Here is a 20,523-nt window from a genome sequence, read left to right on the forward strand (position 1 = left end):
AGACAATGACCCCCTCAATGTCCACCAATGGGCACTCAGTAGTAGAACCTTTCATCTGCAGATATTCCACTGTTTGATTAAGTGAGAGAGAAAATTGTACTTGAGCAGGGAGCTTAAACTACAAATGCACACAGGAAGTACACACTTCACCAATGTGGGAAAAGAAAGACTATAGCCTTTAACAAATGAGCCCGTGAGAGCGGAGCATGGCGGCTGGCTCCATGCTGAAAGCATCCGGCCCTGCTTTTATAATCTAACAACAACATCTCTGAAGAGGCCACCTTATGAAGGGCCCAGAGCTTCAAGCACGGTCCTAGAAGAGTGTTGTTCTGGAGAGGACAGGTCGGGCCATTCACCTCTTCCTGCCCAAAAGTATTCAGCTACCAAAAGACCACTCAGCAGAACTCAAGAGCAGTGTTTACGTCATTTTTCTGAAGTGGCACTGAATAAAATTTCTGCCGTATTCTGTCACAATGAAATGGCTTTGTGATTTTAATGTGTCACCACAGAAAGTTAAAACAATGTGGTTTCTGACTGCGACCACAGATAGAGCTCACCGTGACTTTTTGAAAACCGCACCAACTTCATCCCTCAAAATTAATGTGAGCTTAGTAATTTTCTGAGTTAAAACACAGACAAGAGGTCCATATCAGCTTCTCTAACAACACCTGGAATGCCTTCCACTCATAGCTGCAGTTCCCTTGAGACAGTTGTCAGCCCCTGTCTAGATGCATTTACAGCCATTTGCTGATGCACTTCCATTAACTGTCAAGGGGAGCCTGTGAATGATATTGTAGCCTCTATATTGTAAATGAAGACTAGAGTATGCCAGAGCCCTCACTATGGTAGCAACACTCAGACTTCAAAGACATTTTTATGTTCTCTAAGCAGGTGAAGTAGAGCCAAGACCTTCGCTGTGTCAGTGTTTGTAACTAACTCGCTGTTACCTTTAAATTAGGTCTTTAATGCACTGACTTATTTAAAGGAAAACTGTGACATTTTGAAAATAAGCTAACATGCTAAGTTGCAAATGCCTAGCTTTTTTGAGCACAAAATCCAGGAAAAGGGAAAACATTTACTTTTTTTTAAATAGAAGAAAACTTTATCAGGTCCTTAAAAGCTTACCAGTTATTACAAAATATATAGTTCAAGCAAAAATCAAAAGCAACATGTGGTTTTATGCCTATGTGCTGCATATTTTCCTGGATTCAGTCACAAGCGTGGCTGTGTGAAGTTTCATTTTGAAGTTCTGTATTTAATGTCAATCAATTAGCTGAAAAAGAAAAAATAGCCAAAAGTAAGATTTACATTTAGGCACACAGATATGTTCAAATCAAACAACCAAACTTATTAGTGAGTTTAAGATTAGCTCTCTGGAAGCTAATGAGCAAAATATTAAACTATTTCTCAAAATCCTACATAAGTAGCAAGGTAAAAGCACTAGAGACATCCAGTCAAGATTATTTTTTATATAAAAACAGTTTATTGATTTATCAACAACTGTCAACTGTACAGTCCTTATAGGTGATGACATGTGAATCCTACAGTTTAATTTGAATGCAAAAACCCATTTCTGAATGAGAAGGCTGCGGTTGGATATTATGAAAAACTGAAGAAAGCAAACAGTATACCCCAAATATCAGATGTGGTCATGACTTTGCCTCTCACCTCTGAGTGCAACCTGGCAAGTCTTGTAGTCACAGGCTGTCGAAATTCGAAAGGCAGTAATTAACCCAGACTGGTGACTTTGCTGGGTGGAGCAATGACTTTTCATACAATAACTAAGTAAAGACTAAGCTCAAGTTGCAACTTTTGTAAAACCATCAGTGTTCCAGTTGTTAATCATTCATTTTGATGCTATAGAAAGCACCCAGTGTTCAGTGATATTTATTTCAGAGCTTAATTTCTGCGGAACTTGTGTAACTAAAAACAATCTTTTCCCCTCTTCCAGTCTAAAAAGGGCATTTTCAGAGTTCTTTACTGATAAAATCCATGGGACAAATGTCTGTGTTGTTGCACATGGCAAAGAAAAAACAAAAAACAAAAGCTGTTGTCACGGAGGAAAAAACAAAAATCCAATTTAATTTCCGAAAAGGTCATTCTGGACATTGAACATGGGAAGAAAAAAAAAAAAAAGCTGAAATAGAATATCCTCTTACCAAGTCCTAATCTAATTTCTATCCCCAGAAGGGACAGAAAATCACGGAGAGAACAAGAAAGAACCATCACAAGCGTAACTGGACACCAAAATATAAATCTATAAAAGGCCATTTATTACTCCATTATGTACACTTTTCACAGGATCTCCAAGGAGAAGCTCCAGAGTGAAGCGCTGCTTCTAGTTGTGTCATGGAACTTTATCCCCACATTAAAAAGGATGAATTTAAAAAAAAAAAAAAAAAGAAAGAAATATCCAATAAACAGGAAAACAGCAAGACATTATTTTCTTCTTAGTGCCTTGGGAAACTGCACTCTGTACAAGTGTTGCATGAGTGAGAAGGGCAGAGCTGAACGTCAGAGAATCCGAGGGCCAAAACCGGGCCACCTTCCATTTCAATCTGGCACTGCCAAACTTCCAGCCAATCCACCTCAGGGCTGCAGGCAACATCCATGCTGTCTGTGTGAGGGAAGATAGATGGAGGAAGAGTCTACTGTTCCTGAGCATAAACATGCTCCGATCCATAGCTGTCTGCTCTAATAGATCACTTCATACACAGTGGCCTTCTTGTCACCAGAGCCTGTCACAATGTACTTGTCGTCTGTTGAGATGTCACAGCTCAGGACAGATGAAGATTCCTTGGACTGTTTAACAAAAAAAAAAAAAAAAAAAGAGATAAAAACACTTTAGTCCTGGAGGCAGTTAACACACTCAAGTGCATTTAAAGTTAAGTGGGACGGATTAGCTGACGATAGGGCTAGATTAGATTGCAGTGACATCAAGTTTTGGTCTGACAGTCTTCAAAAAGACTCCTTTATCGAGTCAATAATTCAGGTTCAGTTTTCACTGATAGGATAGTCCTGTCAGACAGCGGTCGCTGTGCCCTTCCTCTTAGAGACAAGTGTGCATACTTTTGGAATAGCTGCAGACAGAGTGTATTGATCCACATACCTGGAATATGCTGGCGCCATAAGGAGTCCTCCAAGCATTCAACAGATTGTCCTTCCCAGTGCTTACGAACCATTTACCTGCAAATGAAACATCGCTGCAATCAGGCCCCTTGGACTAAGGCGTTTGACAAAAATGACCTACAAATTGAATATTATTACATTGATAACCTTGGGGATAGAACAGTCTTTAGACCAGCCTCTATAGGGTTAGCACTGAACAAAACATAACAGTCTAAGGTCCTTTAGCAGTTATGTAAAAAAATGTGTTCTCTTTTGTGTGCATTTGGTCATACCACAGTAGGCGAACTTGAGGGAGAGGACACAACTTTCATGCAGGTGGAGCTGATACTTGTCAGGCTTTGAATGGTGAAGCACTTCCACATTGCTGCTCTCCATACCCACAGCAAGCCACTCTCCAGTCGGACAGTAGCCCAAAGAGAAGATCTGGGGATGGGACAGTAATTACTGATAGCTCTGAGGCTAAAAAAACTAACAAACCACTTTTTAAGCTTGGGTGTGCGTTATCCATTTGCTCTGTGCTACAGGATCGTACCTGTGAAGTGAAATCATGCTGCTGCAGCTGCCGACCCTCTCTCAGATCCCAAGACCGAACAGTGTTATCAAGACCACCTGTCCACAACTTAGTGCCATCGTGGGATATGTCAATACAGCTAGCACCATCTGTATGACCCTGGAACTGCCTGCAATCAAAGTAAGGAGGGACACAAACATTTATTTACTTAATCTTAAGAGCCATTCTGCTGAATCATTTCTTTTTTTCCCCTTCTTCTAACCTAACAAGAGTCTGGTTGTGCAAGTCCCAAACGGCAATGTTTCCATCACTGCAGCAGGAAAAGCAGACTTTGGCATCGGGGCTGATGGCCAAGGCGTAGCAAGCTGGGGCTGAGGAGGTGAGTTCAGCCTTGATGCGGGGTGTTTGAGAGGCCAGATCCCAGATGGTTAATGTGCTGGCCTCGCCTCCAACAATCAATGTGCGACCATCAGGCAGCAGCTTACAGGAGCGGATGTAGTTATCCCTGTTCTGTTGTGCAGAGGACAAAGTAAATCAATACATTTTCAGGGCAGTGGAATGAGCGAGCGAATCTTGAGGAAAAAATGATAAAAATCTTGTCTTTATAATAAATCAACCAAAGGATATTGTCAAACATAATCTGAAGTGAGTGGACAAGCTTATAGCTTGTTGAATTAACACATTTATTTGGAGATGTTGACATTTCTAGGCAAACATAAATGATAAGAAAATGTGTGATGTTTATCACTTTCTTCCTTGGTTGTTGCCAGAAGTACTTTAATCCATTTTTAAAAAAAAAATAAAGCAAAAGCATCATGTGCATTCAGTGCCAATTCAGTTGCTGTCAACTGTCCTCATTCCAGCTGGGATGTAATCCTCAACAAAAGATGATCTTATTGTTAGGGGAATGTCACTGTGTATAAAGTGTACTAAATGAACTGATGGCAAAATATTGCTGATGAGTGAAGCATGCATTAGCAGACGGCCTTACCAGACAGTCCAGTTGGGACACAGGACTCTTGCTGCCGGGCTGGCTAATATCCCAGATTTTGACACAGCCTTTGCCACCAGTGTAGACATGTCGTGTGGGGTTGCTAATGGTAACAGCACACACCACCTCACCGTGGCTCAGTGTGTTGATCTGACGGGCGTGGCGTGGGATACCAGGGCCAATGAGGGCATCAGGTGGGAAGGGTACAGGCTGCATCTGGCCATCTGCACTGACGTGGAAGGAGTACGCTCTGCAGGAAAAAGGACCGACAAGAATGTGTTGCTGTTGCTGGTTTTAAAAATGCATGAGGATAACACATTTAGTAAAACACTTACGGTTTGCCACCAGAAATGGATGTGAGGCTGGCTGGAAGGCCCGGGGCTCTCATGTGGGTGTGAGGATCAAACCCCTAAAAGGTGACAACATGTACATGCTTAAACAGCAGATCTGTTTCTGACCTGTGATCGCACCCAAATCCCACATGGCTCTCTAACTATGTACAGTGCTTCAAACATAATCCCCAATACAACGAGATGAAAGAGCAAGAGAAGTATTACCATGGGGGAGCGTCCATAAGCTGCTGCTGCTGCAGCGCTCATCTGGGGGGAGATGTGTAGACCAGCATACACCCCGGGACTCGTCAGACCTCCATTCATTTCATGGTGGCCCATCATGGCAAAGGGAGAAGGATAGGATCCCGCAATAGGTAGAGGGGTACGCAAAGCTGGTGCTGCAAAAGACAAAGATGGGAGATGGATATCGGTATGTGACATAACAGTACATCGGGAGAGAATGGTAAACGATTATCTCAGTTTCCAGAGAGGACAGAGAATGGTAACTAACCAAGAGCCTCCATGCCTGGTGGTTTGCCCAAAATGGGTCTGAGCCCAGGAGTGGAGCTGGTGCCAGGGGTAGGGGCATCGTTACGGGGAGTGGGGGTGTTGGATTTGAGACCAGGCGTGGAGGATTTGTCATTCTGTCAAAGGAATGAGAGAGAAAGCACATTCACAATCCAGAAACCAGGCACTGTGCAGGCTGACAATTTGAGAGCAAACTGAACTTAATCCAATCTAATTCTGACAACCCTCATAGTCCTGCAGAGCCATAAACTGCTATTTATTCTAAAACCTATTATGGTCACAATGGAGATGGGGCCGTTTTTATCCCTTTACTGCTTCAGCTTTAATCTTTTAGTGCGGCAGAGGCAAAAATCCTGGAATAGTTAAATACATTGAGCTATTAACAGAGAAGACCTGACTGATCCTGATGTGGGACAATATTATCCCTGACATTTAGTCATGCACTTAAAGCAGAGACAGCCATTCCTAATCCACAGTAGAAAATGTCCTACATCTATTTGCACATATCTCTTTGCTCTCTCTGCAATTTTCATTTAAAGCCTTTTCTGTCCCACTTTGCCTTTAACTCTCATGATGTCTTACATGACTGAGCTCCTTGGCCTTGGAGGATGGGGTGCTTCCAGAGGATGCCACTGATGCAGGGCTGTTGGGTGTGTCCTTCTTAGGTGGGCGTGGTTTATCAATGCCATTTTCAGGTGGTGAATGGGCTGGGCTTGCCCGTGGAGTGGCAGGATCCTGATAAAACAGATTTTGATATTAGTAGAACAGCCATCTCTGTACATGTGCATGAGCAATTTATAGTTACACTTCATACTTCTCACCTCATTAGAAACATCTACCACCAAGTCATCGCTTTTCTCTCCATCGCTGTCCTGTAATGACAATTAGAAAAATAAGTCAACCTTGCAGATACACTCCAGAAACATGCCTTACCACTTGGGGAGCTTTGCAGCTCTGTAAGATTTGGTGGATAAAAGCTTATTTGCCTTTTTGGTGAGAGTTGGATAACCCAGGAGAAGTAACTTCCTGGAGTGAGAGGTTGCCAGGCAACCAGCAAAGACTCCAGAAAGTCACTTGTCCCTGCACATGATTTGAAATATAAAACCCTGTCAATTTTTCACTTTGCATTTTTTGGACGGATAATATTATGTGTTAAATGTTGAACAGAGAAACAAACAAGCATAATGTATTACAAAACATGTTTAGGTATTCTTTTAATGACTTACATATCTGCTCATGCTGTCCTTCTCCTCTACTTTGCGCTTTTTAGAGTCCAAACTGTAGTCGGATGAGCTACGATGCTTCTCACTGGTTGTTCGCAAACTTTCTGATGGAGATATTGAGTTATTCTGCCAAGAGAAAACCAAACACAATTTATTACCACTTTGTCTTCCTTCGTCAAAGTAAGCAAGTCATTCATCTATTACAAATTCACAGAGAGCACACTGTGCCAATCCAAACACTAAAAATGCCTTATTCACACAACGATGTGTACAGCAGACTCTTTAAAATGCAGCTGTGGGCCAGCTCCAAACAGTACCCTGACACCAGCCAAGTCCAATCTCACACACAAGGCTGGCCCTGGCTACACAACAGAATGGGCTGTTATCTGAACTGAAAGGAGGAGGGCTTGTTTTCCGAGCTGGGCTCCCTCCTCCTCATAACTGGACAACAAACAGCCTCACAGGGACATGAGCAGTGTGTTGTGACTGAACAGAGGGCCTTTTCTCCAGAGTCATTTGGGCTAAGCATGAGAGAGAGAGAGGGAGAGGTGGGGGGAGAGAGAAAGACAGAGAGAAACTATATGTTGTGGGCACTAGGCATTGATTGCCACAGTGCGCTTGGGCACCATGTCAGCGCAGGCTTTGAGCTCCGATAAAGAAAGAGAATCTATATCCTGCCAGTGGGCACAGCAGTGTGGGACTGGCTGGTGCTTCTTCATGGAGCCTGCCCACACAAGCTGGGACAGCTCACTCCAAATGCCAACAGAATGTGAGGCACTAGGCAGGTGTCCAACGGCTTTTGCAGGAGTTTGCCATTTGCTTGCAAACTGCCAAGTTCTCCTGATTCTCTCTGTCCCTCATCAGAGGACCAAAGCAACAACACGGACAAAGTCAGCGGTAACTCAGAGGAGTGAACAATGGCTGATGGAGTCTGGGCAAAGGGCCACTGTCTGCATAATGGCTGACCTTTAAAGACATGCTTAGCGTGACTCATTAACCAAAGTCACCACTCTACTATCAGATGACCTGGGACGAGAGCACAGAAACAAAACAGGCTTGCTAATCGCCCCAGGAGTTCCATTTCTTCAGACATGACTGCACCCATTCAGCTGACCCAGCCTACAGAAACTCAATCTCACAGGCCCATCACAAGTCATCAGAGATTGCAGCATTTCAAATAAAACACTCCAACAGGTCCAACCAGATGGGGTGGAGAGAAACAAAACAACTTGCATTTGTGATCATAAATATTTATCACAACCCAGAGAAGGACTGAGATGCTACACAAGAGAGGCAGTAAAAAAGATCAAATGAATCTTTTAAGAAGGGGAAGTCCAAGTCCTCCATTAATTGTGATGAAATTACAAGGCTTCTAATCTCTCCAGTATGATAGCAGTCATTTCCCTTTTGGATTAAGCACAAGATTTATATTCCAAACCTCATTTTCCATTAATCATTTTATTCAAAGCAGATTACAACAGCGTATGAAATCAGCTATAACATGCAGTGATTATGACAGTGGAATGATTTGTGAAATCAACAATCCCTTCAACTAAAAAAGCTGCAGTTCTGCACACTCACCGTGCTCTCTGGATCACAGACATCGCAGTGGTGGTGTAGGTAATGATGAAACAAAGTAAGCAAAGAGAAAAACATGTCAGTTAGTACATCATAACAAATGCTTTTGGCTGAACATGTGTGAATAAGCTGCAGGGCATAAGGCCCCTCTTATCACCACATGTTGAAGCTGCTGAATAGCTTATGTAGTCATGGGCTGGGAATGTACCAGCCCATTAACCAGGCAGAATGTGAACAGACAGGATGTGCTCCTCACCTAAGGGCCCTATGATTCTGCTCTAGAGAGTGAGAAGCCCTCCACACTTAATTGGTTTTTTGATGTTTAACATCTTTTCAACCATGTTAAAATTAATATAAACTTCAGTTCTCCTAAATAAACTGACTAGACAGCCAATGTGCTATTAGACAGCAATATAAGCTGAGCTTAAAGTCTTACCTCTGTGTTCAAGATCGTGGTGGTTCTTCTCATCCTTCACTGGGAGGTGAGCTTGGCTGCCCAGTGCCCCTAATGCCAGTAGGCCTGATCCAGAGCCTGACACAGGGGGGATGCCAGGTGGCTGCAGACCCGAGGGGTGGGGTGGCAGCTGGACTGGAGGCCCATGAGCAGCATGGGAGAGATGCTGTGCCTGGAGTTGCTGTTGCTGCAAGATTACAGGGAGATAGACAGACAGACAACAAGTGGGTCGGAGGGAAAAGCCAAGGGGAAACTACATACTACACATCAAATCAAACTTTATTTATTAAGTGCTTTTCATACAAAAGTAGTACAAAGTGCTTCACATAATAAAAACAATTTTTGAACACAGATACATACATACTATATACATGTATGTATGTATGTATGTATGTATGTATGTATGTATGTATGTGTATATATATATATATATATAAACCCCTCAGTGCTCTTTCCATATCAAGCCAATGTGGCTTAAGCACTGTGCTGTGAAGAGTACAAGTTGTTACTGATAATCTTCTCAATATACCCAGTGCATGAGATGTTGCGTCACAAAGAGTTAGTAATTCACAGTTAATTAAAAAAGGGAATCATTTCTAAAAAAATAAATGTAAAGAAGGTAGCAATGGCTCAATCAAACTTGCCTAAAAGACACAGCTAAATACAATGTAATTTAATCTTAACAGACATATTTCATATTGCAGCATCACACCTCATCACCTCATGCCATCAGAGAGTTAAGAAGTCATCTTAAAAAACATTAAACTGTCTGCCTGTGGGCTAAACAACTACACTTCAAAAACCCAACTAGTGTCTGTTTACTACTCTCATATTCATATTCCTTGATTAACAATACATAAATCATTAGCACACCAAAACTTGCCAGAAGCTGGCATGCCTTCTCTCTAAGTCTTGAGTGTGTGTTGGGAAGACTGCTCTGGGAGCCAAGAGCAGGGGTCCCATGCTGGCACTCAGTCAAGCCTCCAATATTCACCATCAATATTTGAAAGGTGCAGGGAAATAGATGGGAGTTAAAAGGCACTCAGCTTGGAAGTAAGCAGTTTAAAGCAAGGTTAAATAATACTTAGCTGAGACACCAATAAAAACATCAGCAATTTATTACCCATCTACAAGGCAGCTGAATAATTCAGTTGCTGTTACAACATGCACCTCTCTCATTTACAAGACAGACTTCAATCAGTGGCCTTTTATGGCCATTTCAAGAATATTAGGAACAAGGTAATGACTAGGGGGAGGTGCAACACATATAACGATGGATTAATTCAGTAGCAGCTTGCTTTCAGACTTGTTGGCAGAAATACAAATGGCACATAGTTCTGTCTATAAAAAAATATGGCAAGAATCTCTTTACTCTTTTCTTTTTTTTTTTTTTTTTTTTAAATTACATTATTGCCCTGGAAGTAAAATAAGTCAAACTGAAAAACAGCTACTGTTTAACTTGCAACTTCATCCCTTGCTCCATGAGACTGATGCCATCTAAATACAAAATGTACCCAGGACAGAGTGATCAGAGAGCCAGAAAGTGTGTTATAATATTATGTCCATGAGGGAAATTAAGGAGCAAGTTCATTGGCAGGGGAGAGACATCCTTGCTCATTGTGTTTAATGAGGCACTGATGGGTAATAAGCATGGCTGATCAGCAAGAGCCCTCATTAAAGCGCCATAAATGAAGACAATAATAAATAAAGAAAGGAATCTGGCCTATTTCTTCTAATTTAATATTCCAAGATAAAGACCTACTCATTGCCCCCTCCCTCCCCCCCACACTGAGCAATGCTATAGAGAGAGAGGAAAAAAAGGGCTAAACTCAGCACATGTATTACAGTATTCTCAGGTGTGCTAACAAAATAACTATGGCAAAAAGCACAGCACTTGGGCACAATTAGTGCCATGCAACATGCACAAGCACTTCAAGCCCACGTGTGTTTGAGCACTGAGTTCGTTAACAAGAGCATGACATAGACAGATACTGTGGATGCCACTGACCATGAGAGCAGGGTAGGCAGCTTGCTGCTGCTGAAAAGGAGGACAAAAGGGTCAAGGCTAGAGCTGCTTCAGATGCCTTGTCTTCATTATTAAAATACTACACTGCACTTAAAGGTCTTGCATACATAAGAAATAGTTTTACTCATTGTTAAACAATGTGTGAAATTATTCAAGTGGCCTGTCAAAGGTAGGAAGATGAACATATCTGAGCCATTTACTGTTGATTTGAATATTTTTGTGGATTTTCTAATCATACACCACACCAGTCAGGTTCATCTCAACACAAGCAGCTGCCCTAGTTGCATTCTATTAATGGCCAGCAGCTCCATCAATAAGACATGCAGCAGCTTCCTGGATGCTGCCTGTCTGGCTGGCACGCTCTTTCACCCTGCCTTGCTTTACAATATACATGAGGATTTTGGCATGCCTACAGTGCTTCTTCTTAATAAATAACTGATGGACAGGTATTCGTAAAACATACAGTAGCTACATTTCCACACCCCCTGGCAAAAGCAGCCATCTGACTTCATCGTTTCATTTAGCAGTCCAGGTGTCACATAAGAGGATATTCTAAAAAATCTCATGTTGGTTCAGCAAATATTTCATAAGGCAATTTTTAATTCAGCTACCTTTAAATTAGAGACCAACAGAGTGTCTCTGTGAAAATATCACAGCTCCACCACCATCAAATGCTCAGTAATAATAAAGTATATGTAGCATATGTGCTAAATATGAAAATCACATATGCAAGCTGGAGCCACAAATCAAATATTACTATTCTTAGGCATGTATGTTGCTTGTAGGTGCTCTGCTTTTGTTGAAGTGTAATAAAGCATCTGCTTCAGTAAAAAAAAAAAACACACAAAAAAAACAAAAAAAAAAAACAAAGAGCTGTCCATCACTGCAAGACACTTACTCAAACAAATGCAACAGAGCAATTATCCTAGAACAAAAGGTCACTGTGGGGGCATTAATTGAATTCCAATGTGTGCCTCCAGTCATCAGGTCAGCCTTTTGAGCCAGCCTCTTGTGAGTGCTAAAGATTCAACTGTCGTAATAAGATCACTGATAGCCTGAGCTTTGTAACGTCAGTGAAACCAATCACTCATGCTTCAGCAGTGCAGGATGAGTATGGCTGATCAATGAGGAGCAGATGGTGTTTTGAAGCAGTGATGAACACCAAACATTATTGCTCAGGGCTGTGTTGTGCAGCAGAGCTGTGATGGCTGACTGCTGTCTGTATTGTCTCAGCAAGCATGCAACGCTGGCTGTTCAGCTTCAGCCTTTTAACTCCCACAGCTATCCAGGTCAACAGTGAGGGATGAGGTTCCTCGTTAAAACCTTAGCCAATTAAAGCGATGCGGGCTGCGAAGGGGATCTCAAGAGCTCTTAGGCTCACATTTATAAACACACAACAAGGCAGAGAGGATGCCACCGAGATCAGTGCTGCAGAAACAGACCATGTCTTAAAAGCTACATTTGTTTTTCTTATGATAAATATGATATGAAATTTGCACTGCAACAATCATTAATGGTATATTACATTCTGCATACTTAACTGTTGGTTTATGGTCATGTGATGTGCAGAACATTTTTATGGGCAGTTTTGCCCCAACACAAGTTCAAACAAAGGAATAAAAAGGGGGTATACACACTGTGAGAGGCAGATTGGGAAGTCCACGTACCCCGATGATGGCATTCAGCTCGGTCATAGTCACCTGCTTAGCTCTCTCCACTGCCTGAGCAACCTGCTGTTGGTGCTGAGAGAAGACATTTACAAATGATTATTGGAACGTGCCAAACCTGCAATTTCACACTTAATTTCACCAGCACCACAAGGATATGCAAACTACACACTTGATTACTTAAAACTACTTAACATAACTGTTTTTCAACAAGTATCTCTACAATGCAAGCAACAATAAACTCTTTTAAAATAAACTGCAACACTGTTTAAAGGCCATTTTCAAAACTCACCTCTTGTGACAGGAAAGGCATAATTTGAGCTAAAATTGCATTCAGTCGTTTGGCAATCTCGGTCTGGAAAAGAAAAGAGAACCAAAATAAGATGGTTGGGTATGAAACACACAGTGACTTCATATAACCCCGCCTTTAATGTTTACACCGATTAAGTCAATTACTGCGGCAATCAGAACTGCTTGACTCAACATCCTCTAAACAGCGTGATATTGACATTTGAAATATTTAAAACATTAGGAGAGCCCAGGGGGATGGAGCACAGCTGTGCTGAGAGTGCACTCCATGATAAACGGATATGAGCAGGCAGTGTGCTGCTGTGTTGAGAGGATCCTCTCTTGCACTCTGCTCTCCTTCCACTCAGCTGCAACTCCACTGTCCTGCACTTAACCTCAGTGTTAAACCACACAACCACACCCCAGCAACCTGCCCTGCACTGTTTACTTACATGTGACAGTGTGGACAATCAACAGTAAGAATTACAGTGAACAAAGATAACAAACCATAATAACCTTGTGGGTAACAGATATCAAATTTATGATCAATAACCATTAAAAGACACTGAGCAGTCTGTGAGTGCACTCTATGCAAAAGCTCAGCCTTTCCAAGATAGGAGCTGGAGCCATTTCTCACTGCAATCAAGTGCTCAGCCCACCATCCTCCTAGCCTCCCATCCATCCACAAAACCCTGCCTCCATTCTTCTGCTTGTCTACCAACTGCCATGGCAACGGCTGCTGCCCTATCTGGCTGGGATCATTATGCAAATGGCACCCCTGCTTGACCGTAACAGGCTTTAAAATCATATTACGTGCTTGGAGGCAGGTCATTAAATTGAATTTTCAGCCTGTCGATCACATGAACGGACCAAATGAATGGTGGATAAAAAGAGCAGGGGGAGGGGGTGTGATCCAGCACCCTCTCCTGTAAAAACAGTCCTTCCCCTCTCTTTCTCTCTCTCTCTGTCTCCCTCCTTCCAGGGTTTAGGGATGAGACTTTCAGGTTCAGGCTGTGCTCTGGGAGCAGAAAAATAACAGAGCCAAAGCTACATCATCTTTGGAATTTATGAGCTGCAGTTCAACCCAGGGCCACTGCGGAACACAAACACATCACAGGGATTTTCTCTGATTTTTCATTTGGAGCTGCACACACAATGTACTTTGCAGACCGCCAGCTTATTTATTACACATGGCAGAAATGCCAGGCAGTTTTGGCAGCCAGACATATTACATCTGAGCAGAGCCAGAGAGATTGGAGAGTAATGTCCAACAGAACAAGACCTGCTGACCCAAGCTGCAACATGGATAGCCACTTAGCCAGGCAAGGCAGCAGGACAAACAACAAGCTGAAGATGAAATATCAAATGAAACAAAGTGAAGCTTGGGATCAGAGGCAATAATCTGTAACAAATACATAGTAGCATGTCTAACACAAAGTACGATAGTCCATGAGTTAACACCAACAATAGCTTTCATATTTTTTGTTGATAAGGATGAACTGTGGTCTCCTGTAACATGCAATAAATATAGCCTTCAACTAATAAACCCACTAAACGTGTTAGATAAAGGTTTTATGGGTATAGGTAATAATGCAATTTAGCAAGTGTTCTAGAAAGAGTCAAAGGAGACTTTCAGACATGGTTTAAAAACTACTGGGCCTGTATAATCCATGTTTGTTAAGATAAGCCATGTAAATAGCAGTCGAACATTTGACAGGATTTGTGAAAAGGCCCTGAGCACACGGTCCATTCCTCTGTAAGCTTAGTGTCATGGTGACAGCTGGCTGGGAGAGGTCAGGAGGTGGCTTATCCACTGTGCCCTAAACAACTGCCAGTCTCTACACTCACAATGCATCGATGCAAATACATGGATACATGGCAGAGGCATCAGCTCAGCTCACCACTGCTGTCAAAATAGATACCATGCAGTGCAGGGAGGACTTTTTTTTTTTCTACTGGCAGATAAAAATGGGGCTGTTGTCACTTTAAGTAGATGACAGCTTGGCTCTTGAGAGGCCAGCTTTGCACCGCTGCTACACAATTACAGGTACTCGGACTTGTGTAGTACCACTTTAGAGCAATCTCAGGCTAGCTTGTCAATGGTGTGCAGAGAGGTATTCGCCTGTTGCTATCAGCAGAGGGAAAATGGACTTGAAACACTGATGACTGTTAAATACAGAGGAAAAGCAGGTGAGCCATCTGTAAACAACATTGGGAGAGTCTTATTTATAGGGTCAGAAATTTGCCTGAGGCCTGAATGTTTCTGTGAGAAGAAACTAGACAGTCCTCTAAACACAATAATGATGTTTGCAGATGAGATTACATGTTGGACAAAGCCTCAGTCATTGTTAATGTGAGGCAAATCCACAGTAAATTTCTAACTGACATTTAAACTTATCAGTATTGATCTAGGTAAAGCCAAAAGGCAACATAAATGGATATAATCCTCTGACTAACCTTGTCTGCTGCAGCAATCAAGTTTTTCTTTTTAGCCAAAAGAGCATATTATCTTAAAAACATCTTTGTTCCAACAAAAACAACAAAAAAAAAAATCTTTTTAGTCATACCAAATTTTAAGTTCAGTAATTTTACATTTTTAGAACTTGATTTGACAGAAAAAAGCTTACATTATTATTACACTGCAGTCCAGTCCCACATGACAGATTGGGTAAATGGTAGCACTGATGGCTTGGAGAGACACAGTTTCTTCAACCACTTTCCACAGCATGCTTCTTTTGTATGAACAATACAGACAGTCTGTTGACTGTTCAAGTTTGCTTTGGCATAGGGCATGAAAGACACTTTGCTAATAAGCAAATGATTCCTGCAGGCATGAGTCTCATGTCTCTGTTGCAATTACAGGTAACAGCCAAATCTGATTGAAGCTAACCAACATACAAGCCCCAAATCCCATGCAGCTCTTGGAAACAGGCACCATATGATGGTAATTATGGGCTGACATCATACAGCAGAAATTAGCTTTTTGCATCTATGCACTGCTATGGCTGACAGAGAGGGATCAGATAACGCCACCACATCAGTCCATCTAAGCTGTGCCGGTGTGTGCATTCTGAAAGCTGAATTATGTCCCTGTGCTGTAATGAAAAAGGCACAGTTAGAGCAATGGGTTTCCTCACTGTGGAATAAATCTCCTGGCAGGAAAATAATATGCCTGTGTGCATCCAATAATCCATCTCAACCCTGCCTGTTAACCACTCCCCATTTTCTCCTCCTCCCCTGCCCGAGCTGTAAGCCGGGGGAGCAGCAAGGATGGGGTCTGCACCGTTTGCTCACAAACATGCCGTTCAGCAGGTTAGGGCCCCACTGATGAATTATTCAAGCGCTTCCATCAGCTCTGTTGAGGTTCCTGATAAAAGTCAGGCGCTAAAATGGATCAGTCGATTAACCTGTTTACACAGAGCTGGGCTGTTGCCCCTCCCCCAGCTCTACCCCCCCTCCTCCTCTTTTTCTTTGCTCTGGTTGGTGATAAGTGCCTGACAGAAGCTATCAGAGGGGCCCGAGGCCTGACAGACATGTGGCAGTGTGACATACAGACCAGCCACTGATGGATCACCCTACCACGCCAATCTGCCATGCCGCCAGTGTTGTCATTAACCAAGTTAGGCAGTCGCAAGAGAAGGGACAGACTGAATGGTCTGAGAAGAGCATACAATGGAATCTCAGGATTACTCGTTCATAAAAATCTTTATAACTTCAGGCATCTGTGTGATTGATCTACGGAGCAATACAAGATAGGACCCTTTGATAAAGATAAAAGTACAATGAGTGTCTAAATGACTTTTGCTCCACTCTGGTAATTGCTGCTCGTCTAAAAAAGAAACACTGACCCATCAGAAGTCCTCTCCGTTTAATCATTACGTCAAAGGCTGAGCCTGTCAAAGTCTACCTTTAATCTTATCAAAAAGCTGAGTCAATCCAGGCGTTACACCACTTGTAAATCTCAAAATGGGTGACAGCAATTGTTCAAATGCTGGTACAGTACACGTTTACAGCTGTGCCATATAGTTTGTGAGCAATAGATCTGCCTGTCGACAGCCTATTACTGATGTTCAGTTCACAGACTGTACAAGGCTCTTCCTGCATCTGACTTCCCTCAACACAGTGGAAATTTAATGAGCCGAGAAATACGGGGAAGGAGAAAATACATACCTGTTTGTGCATCTCTATGTTCAACCCGTAAGACATCTCGTAATACTGAAATTAAAGCAAAGAAACATTACAATATTTAGTATATACTCTACAAGTGTGTTGTTTTCAAAATTCTGATTTTAGTGTAATTAACTAACTCCACTGAACAGCCACAAATCAATTAAATTGATCTGTAGAATAACTACATCATCACATGGTTTTAGACATTGTGATAAAAACTAAAAGGCGATGAACTAAGATCAGACTAAAAAAAATTGACTTCTTTAAGCAGCTGACAGTGAACAGCCAATAAGTCCATTTTTAGCTGTTCGTAGTGTAGGAACAAAGAAGAAAGGGTCAGATTTATTGATCACTATCTTAAGCCATCAATTCTCCATGATGTCTGTTTACTTAGCGTAACGTGATTGCTCAACACTCTTGATATTTCCAGCCAGGTCAGTCTGTCTGGCTGAAATGTAATCTGTGGAGCCCACAAGTGGCAGCCAGGGCAGAAATGGCTTTCCAGTCAGCGTCTATTTGATGAGGCCAATGCATTATTCAGTCCATTAGCTTCTTCGAAAATTACTCTCAAACAAGAGAGCCATTCTGTCTGAGATCAGAGCCCTACAGCCATGGCGTAACTTGACACCCTGCGTTGGCTGTGGGATACTTCCCTACATGTTTACCTAACCCCATCCTTGTCAGTCTGACAAGTTTAACCGTGAAACAACAACAGGTTTAATTTAAGCCGGCATATATTGGTTTAAATCATCCCAGGTGCATGTTTACCTGGGACAACAGAGTACACTGTAGAAAAATCTGCTCATTGCATCATGTCTGAACTCATTTCTTGTGTCAAGGGCACACCTTTGTTTTTCTTAAAAAAAAAAAACAAAAAAAAAAAAAAAAAAAGGCTGCTGAAATAAAAGCTGATAATTAACGTTTACAAAGAATGCTGGTGATAAAGAAAATAAATCTGCTGCAGCCTTGTTCCATGTCCTCCATCTTGTTTACAGTGGTGCATTTTCCCACACACTGCTCTGGGCCTCCACCAGCACCTCACACCTAATTTATGGCCATGCATATGTCTGAGCGTGGAGTCTCCTAGGAGAATAATCAGATCAGCACACACAGAGGGCAACGCTGCAGTCAACCCTTGGAGATCAGGGGCGTGTTATAATGGAGCCTCAGCCCACTGCCTGGCAGGAAGAGCTCCTCTGTAACGACCAGCTGCATCAAACCCCCTGAGGGCTTTCACAGGCCTGTACCTGACACTCAGCCCGCCCTAACCACTACATAGGTGATCACAATAGCCTGTGTCACTCCACCCCAACTAGATCTACAACAAGCCTTGCAATTTGGTACCATAATTGCTCCCTATTGTAACATAATCTTACCATGACATAGTGGCGCTGCATCTCTGTCTTCTCATTGGCCAGTTTGTCATACTCCACCTTAAGACTAAAATAGAAGAAAATGTGTCATTTTCAAACATCCCCACCACTTTGGTAACTCACTCACACTTTACTACTTGACAGCAGGGTAGAAATTAGTCCTTTTTTCATTCTTGGAATAACCGAAATTTTACAGAACAATAGAACAAATGCTGATGGTTATATTTGGGTGATGATTACCTGTGATACTGTGCTTGCAGGAACTGAAATTCATCTTTTATTCTGTCGCAAGACTCCGCTACAGTGAATTTGAAGCCAGGTTGGCCGGGTTGATGTGGAGCCTGAAAGAAGGTTGAAAAATAAATATCTCAAAAAAATCCAATCACACAATTGAAGTTCTATTCCTCATTTTCTGTCATTGTGCCCCATGCAACTTCTCACATCAGACTACTTTCAGGATAATATCTCCTTTGCAGTAGCACATTACTACACCAAAGAGGTGGCTCTACTTCACACCTCCAGCTGCTAATAACACCACATGAATGGCTTTCACACCGAATATGAATTCTCGTCCCAGAGATGAATTCAAACCACCACCTGTCCTCATATTCCGCACAGTTATAGGTGAGTAAATATCTCCAGGTGTGCAAATCAACTGCATTCAGTTTACAGCATATCCTGGTGTAAGATTAATAAATTGTAACATATAGAAAATATGATGACCTGCAGCGAGGGGCGAAAAAGGCTTTACAGGGCAGTTTTAGTGGGAATCGGCACAGTCAGGAACCTACAAATCGCTGTTCTACGATAAATCTGTAAACTGCTCAAAGTATTGAGGAGGCACGTCTTACCGGATGTCGGCCTTGCGGATACATCTTGAAATGTATCCTTTGTTTATCTCTCCAGTGTGCAGGTCCTTTGGCAAAATGGTTGAAATGTGCTCACAGCCACACTAGTCTCAGTAGACTCAGGAGTGGGGGGGCAGGGGAGGTCGAGAAAATCCTGTGTTGAAAAAAATGACGCTGTTTAACCTACAGCTGTAAAATAAACAACTTAATGCTGTTCACGTTGTCTACTAATGAATAGTCAAAGCACCACACAGTCCCCAGTTATTGCTGTAATTCAAGTCCTCTGAAAAACAGCGTTAAACGCTCATTCCTGTCTTCTTGATGACCTTATTCGTTCAGTGGTCAAAGATTTATAAGAAAAAAATTAAATTGCAATTCAGAATTTAAATTAATGCAAATAAAATATATATATTTTTTTTAAAAAGAACGATGCCACTTTTTCTTTGTTTTAACACCCGCGTCAAATTCGAGTGTTTGTGAATCCAACCTTGACTGATGTTCGTCAAATGAGCAGAACCCCCGCTCTATAGGACGTCTACAGGCAGGCCACAACCGACAGCAGCTGGCTTCCACCTACTGTTTGACTCCGCGCAGAGCCATGAAAGAGGTGCGCTGCTGAGCGTACGCCCCCGAAAAAAATATGAAAAAGAAATCAACAGCTCTGGTAAATACATACCCGAACGTGCGCCCCAACCGTCCGTCGGACCTCTGTTTCCGTAGAAAAAACAGAGGCTATAATTCATGCGTTTAATCCCTCGTAATGTGAACGCGGTTCTCGAAAAGCATCCTCACTCTCCGGAACGCACCCAGCCAGACTGGGGCAGCAGTTGGGAGAAAATTTGGTGCGGTCGGGCTCGATTAAACTACTTTATTCTTCAGCCGCGAACCTCCGTGGAATGTGCGCCTTCTGTGGCTGGTTAATCCCAAAAAGAGAGAGAAAAAATATGCCTCCAAAATCTGTCTTCCGACTCGAAGAGGTTCTTTAAAAGCGTAACATGGTACTCTCCACAATCTCGCATTTCCCCCAGTTGTCCAGCTTACCCCGGTTGCCACACACAGGCAGCAGGGCTGAACTGCCGTGAAAGCGCCTATCTGTCCAATCGCATTACTCGGAAGGAATACAGCCACATCTGCCTATCGGAGAGCGACGGCCCCACGTGGGGTGCAACGATACATGACATCATCCCACGGATCCACAAGGCATCAGCCGTCCGTCCCACCGTGTACAACAACAGCAAGCATTGATGTGCCGACGATGATATCCAAATTTGACAGAGACAGCACAAATTCCACATGCGCGCTTCATTAGGGGGTTTGCCTTTTTTTTGCTGCCGAAATAAAGTTAATGAATTTTTGGGTTAGACCACCAGCGGGATGGAGGGGGAGGATGGTGAGGAGGTGTGCG

The 20,523-nt window shown here is 42.5% G+C and overlaps 1 protein-coding gene across 5 annotated transcripts; it reads right to left on the reverse strand.

Annotated features, from left to right (window-relative positions):
• Positions 1-1,466: 1,466 nt before the first annotated feature.
• Positions 1,467-20,285, reverse strand: tle3a (TLE family member 3, transcriptional corepressor a). Of its 5 annotated transcripts, none has more exons than XM_041997638.1 (22): positions 19,795-20,285; positions 19,122-19,272; positions 18,511-18,611; positions 18,274-18,337; positions 16,898-16,942; positions 12,732-12,794; positions 12,410-12,514; positions 10,755-10,784; positions 8,729-8,933; positions 8,296-8,303; positions 6,718-6,840; positions 6,313-6,363; positions 6,074-6,226; positions 5,475-5,607; positions 5,189-5,361; positions 4,967-5,040; positions 4,632-4,881; positions 3,903-4,150; positions 3,662-3,809; positions 3,402-3,552; positions 3,110-3,186; positions 1,467-2,802 (listed from the first exon to the last, which is right to left on the reverse strand). In XM_041997638.1, exons 2-22 carry the CDS (start codon positions 19,143-19,145, stop codon positions 2,695-2,697), a joined length of 2,334 nt encoding a protein of 777 aa, XP_041853572.1. In that variant the 5' UTR covers positions 19,146-19,272; positions 19,795-20,285; the 3' UTR covers positions 1,467-2,694. The 5 variants fall into 5 exon arrangements, with proteins under 5 accessions (XP_041853572.1, XP_041853574.1, XP_041853573.1 ...); XM_041997640.1 differs by having other exon boundaries at positions 20,160-20,180; XM_041997639.1 differs by lacking the exon at positions 19,795-20,285 and adding an exon at positions 19,606-19,624.
• Between the last annotated feature and the right edge of the window lie 238 nt (positions 20,286-20,523).

This window comes from Melanotaenia boesemani, chromosome 10, assembly GCF_017639745.1.
Source record: "Melanotaenia boesemani isolate fMelBoe1 chromosome 10, fMelBoe1.pri, whole genome shotgun sequence".
NCBI classification, from domain to species: domain Eukaryota; kingdom Metazoa; phylum Chordata; class Actinopteri; order Atheriniformes; family Melanotaeniidae; genus Melanotaenia; species Melanotaenia boesemani.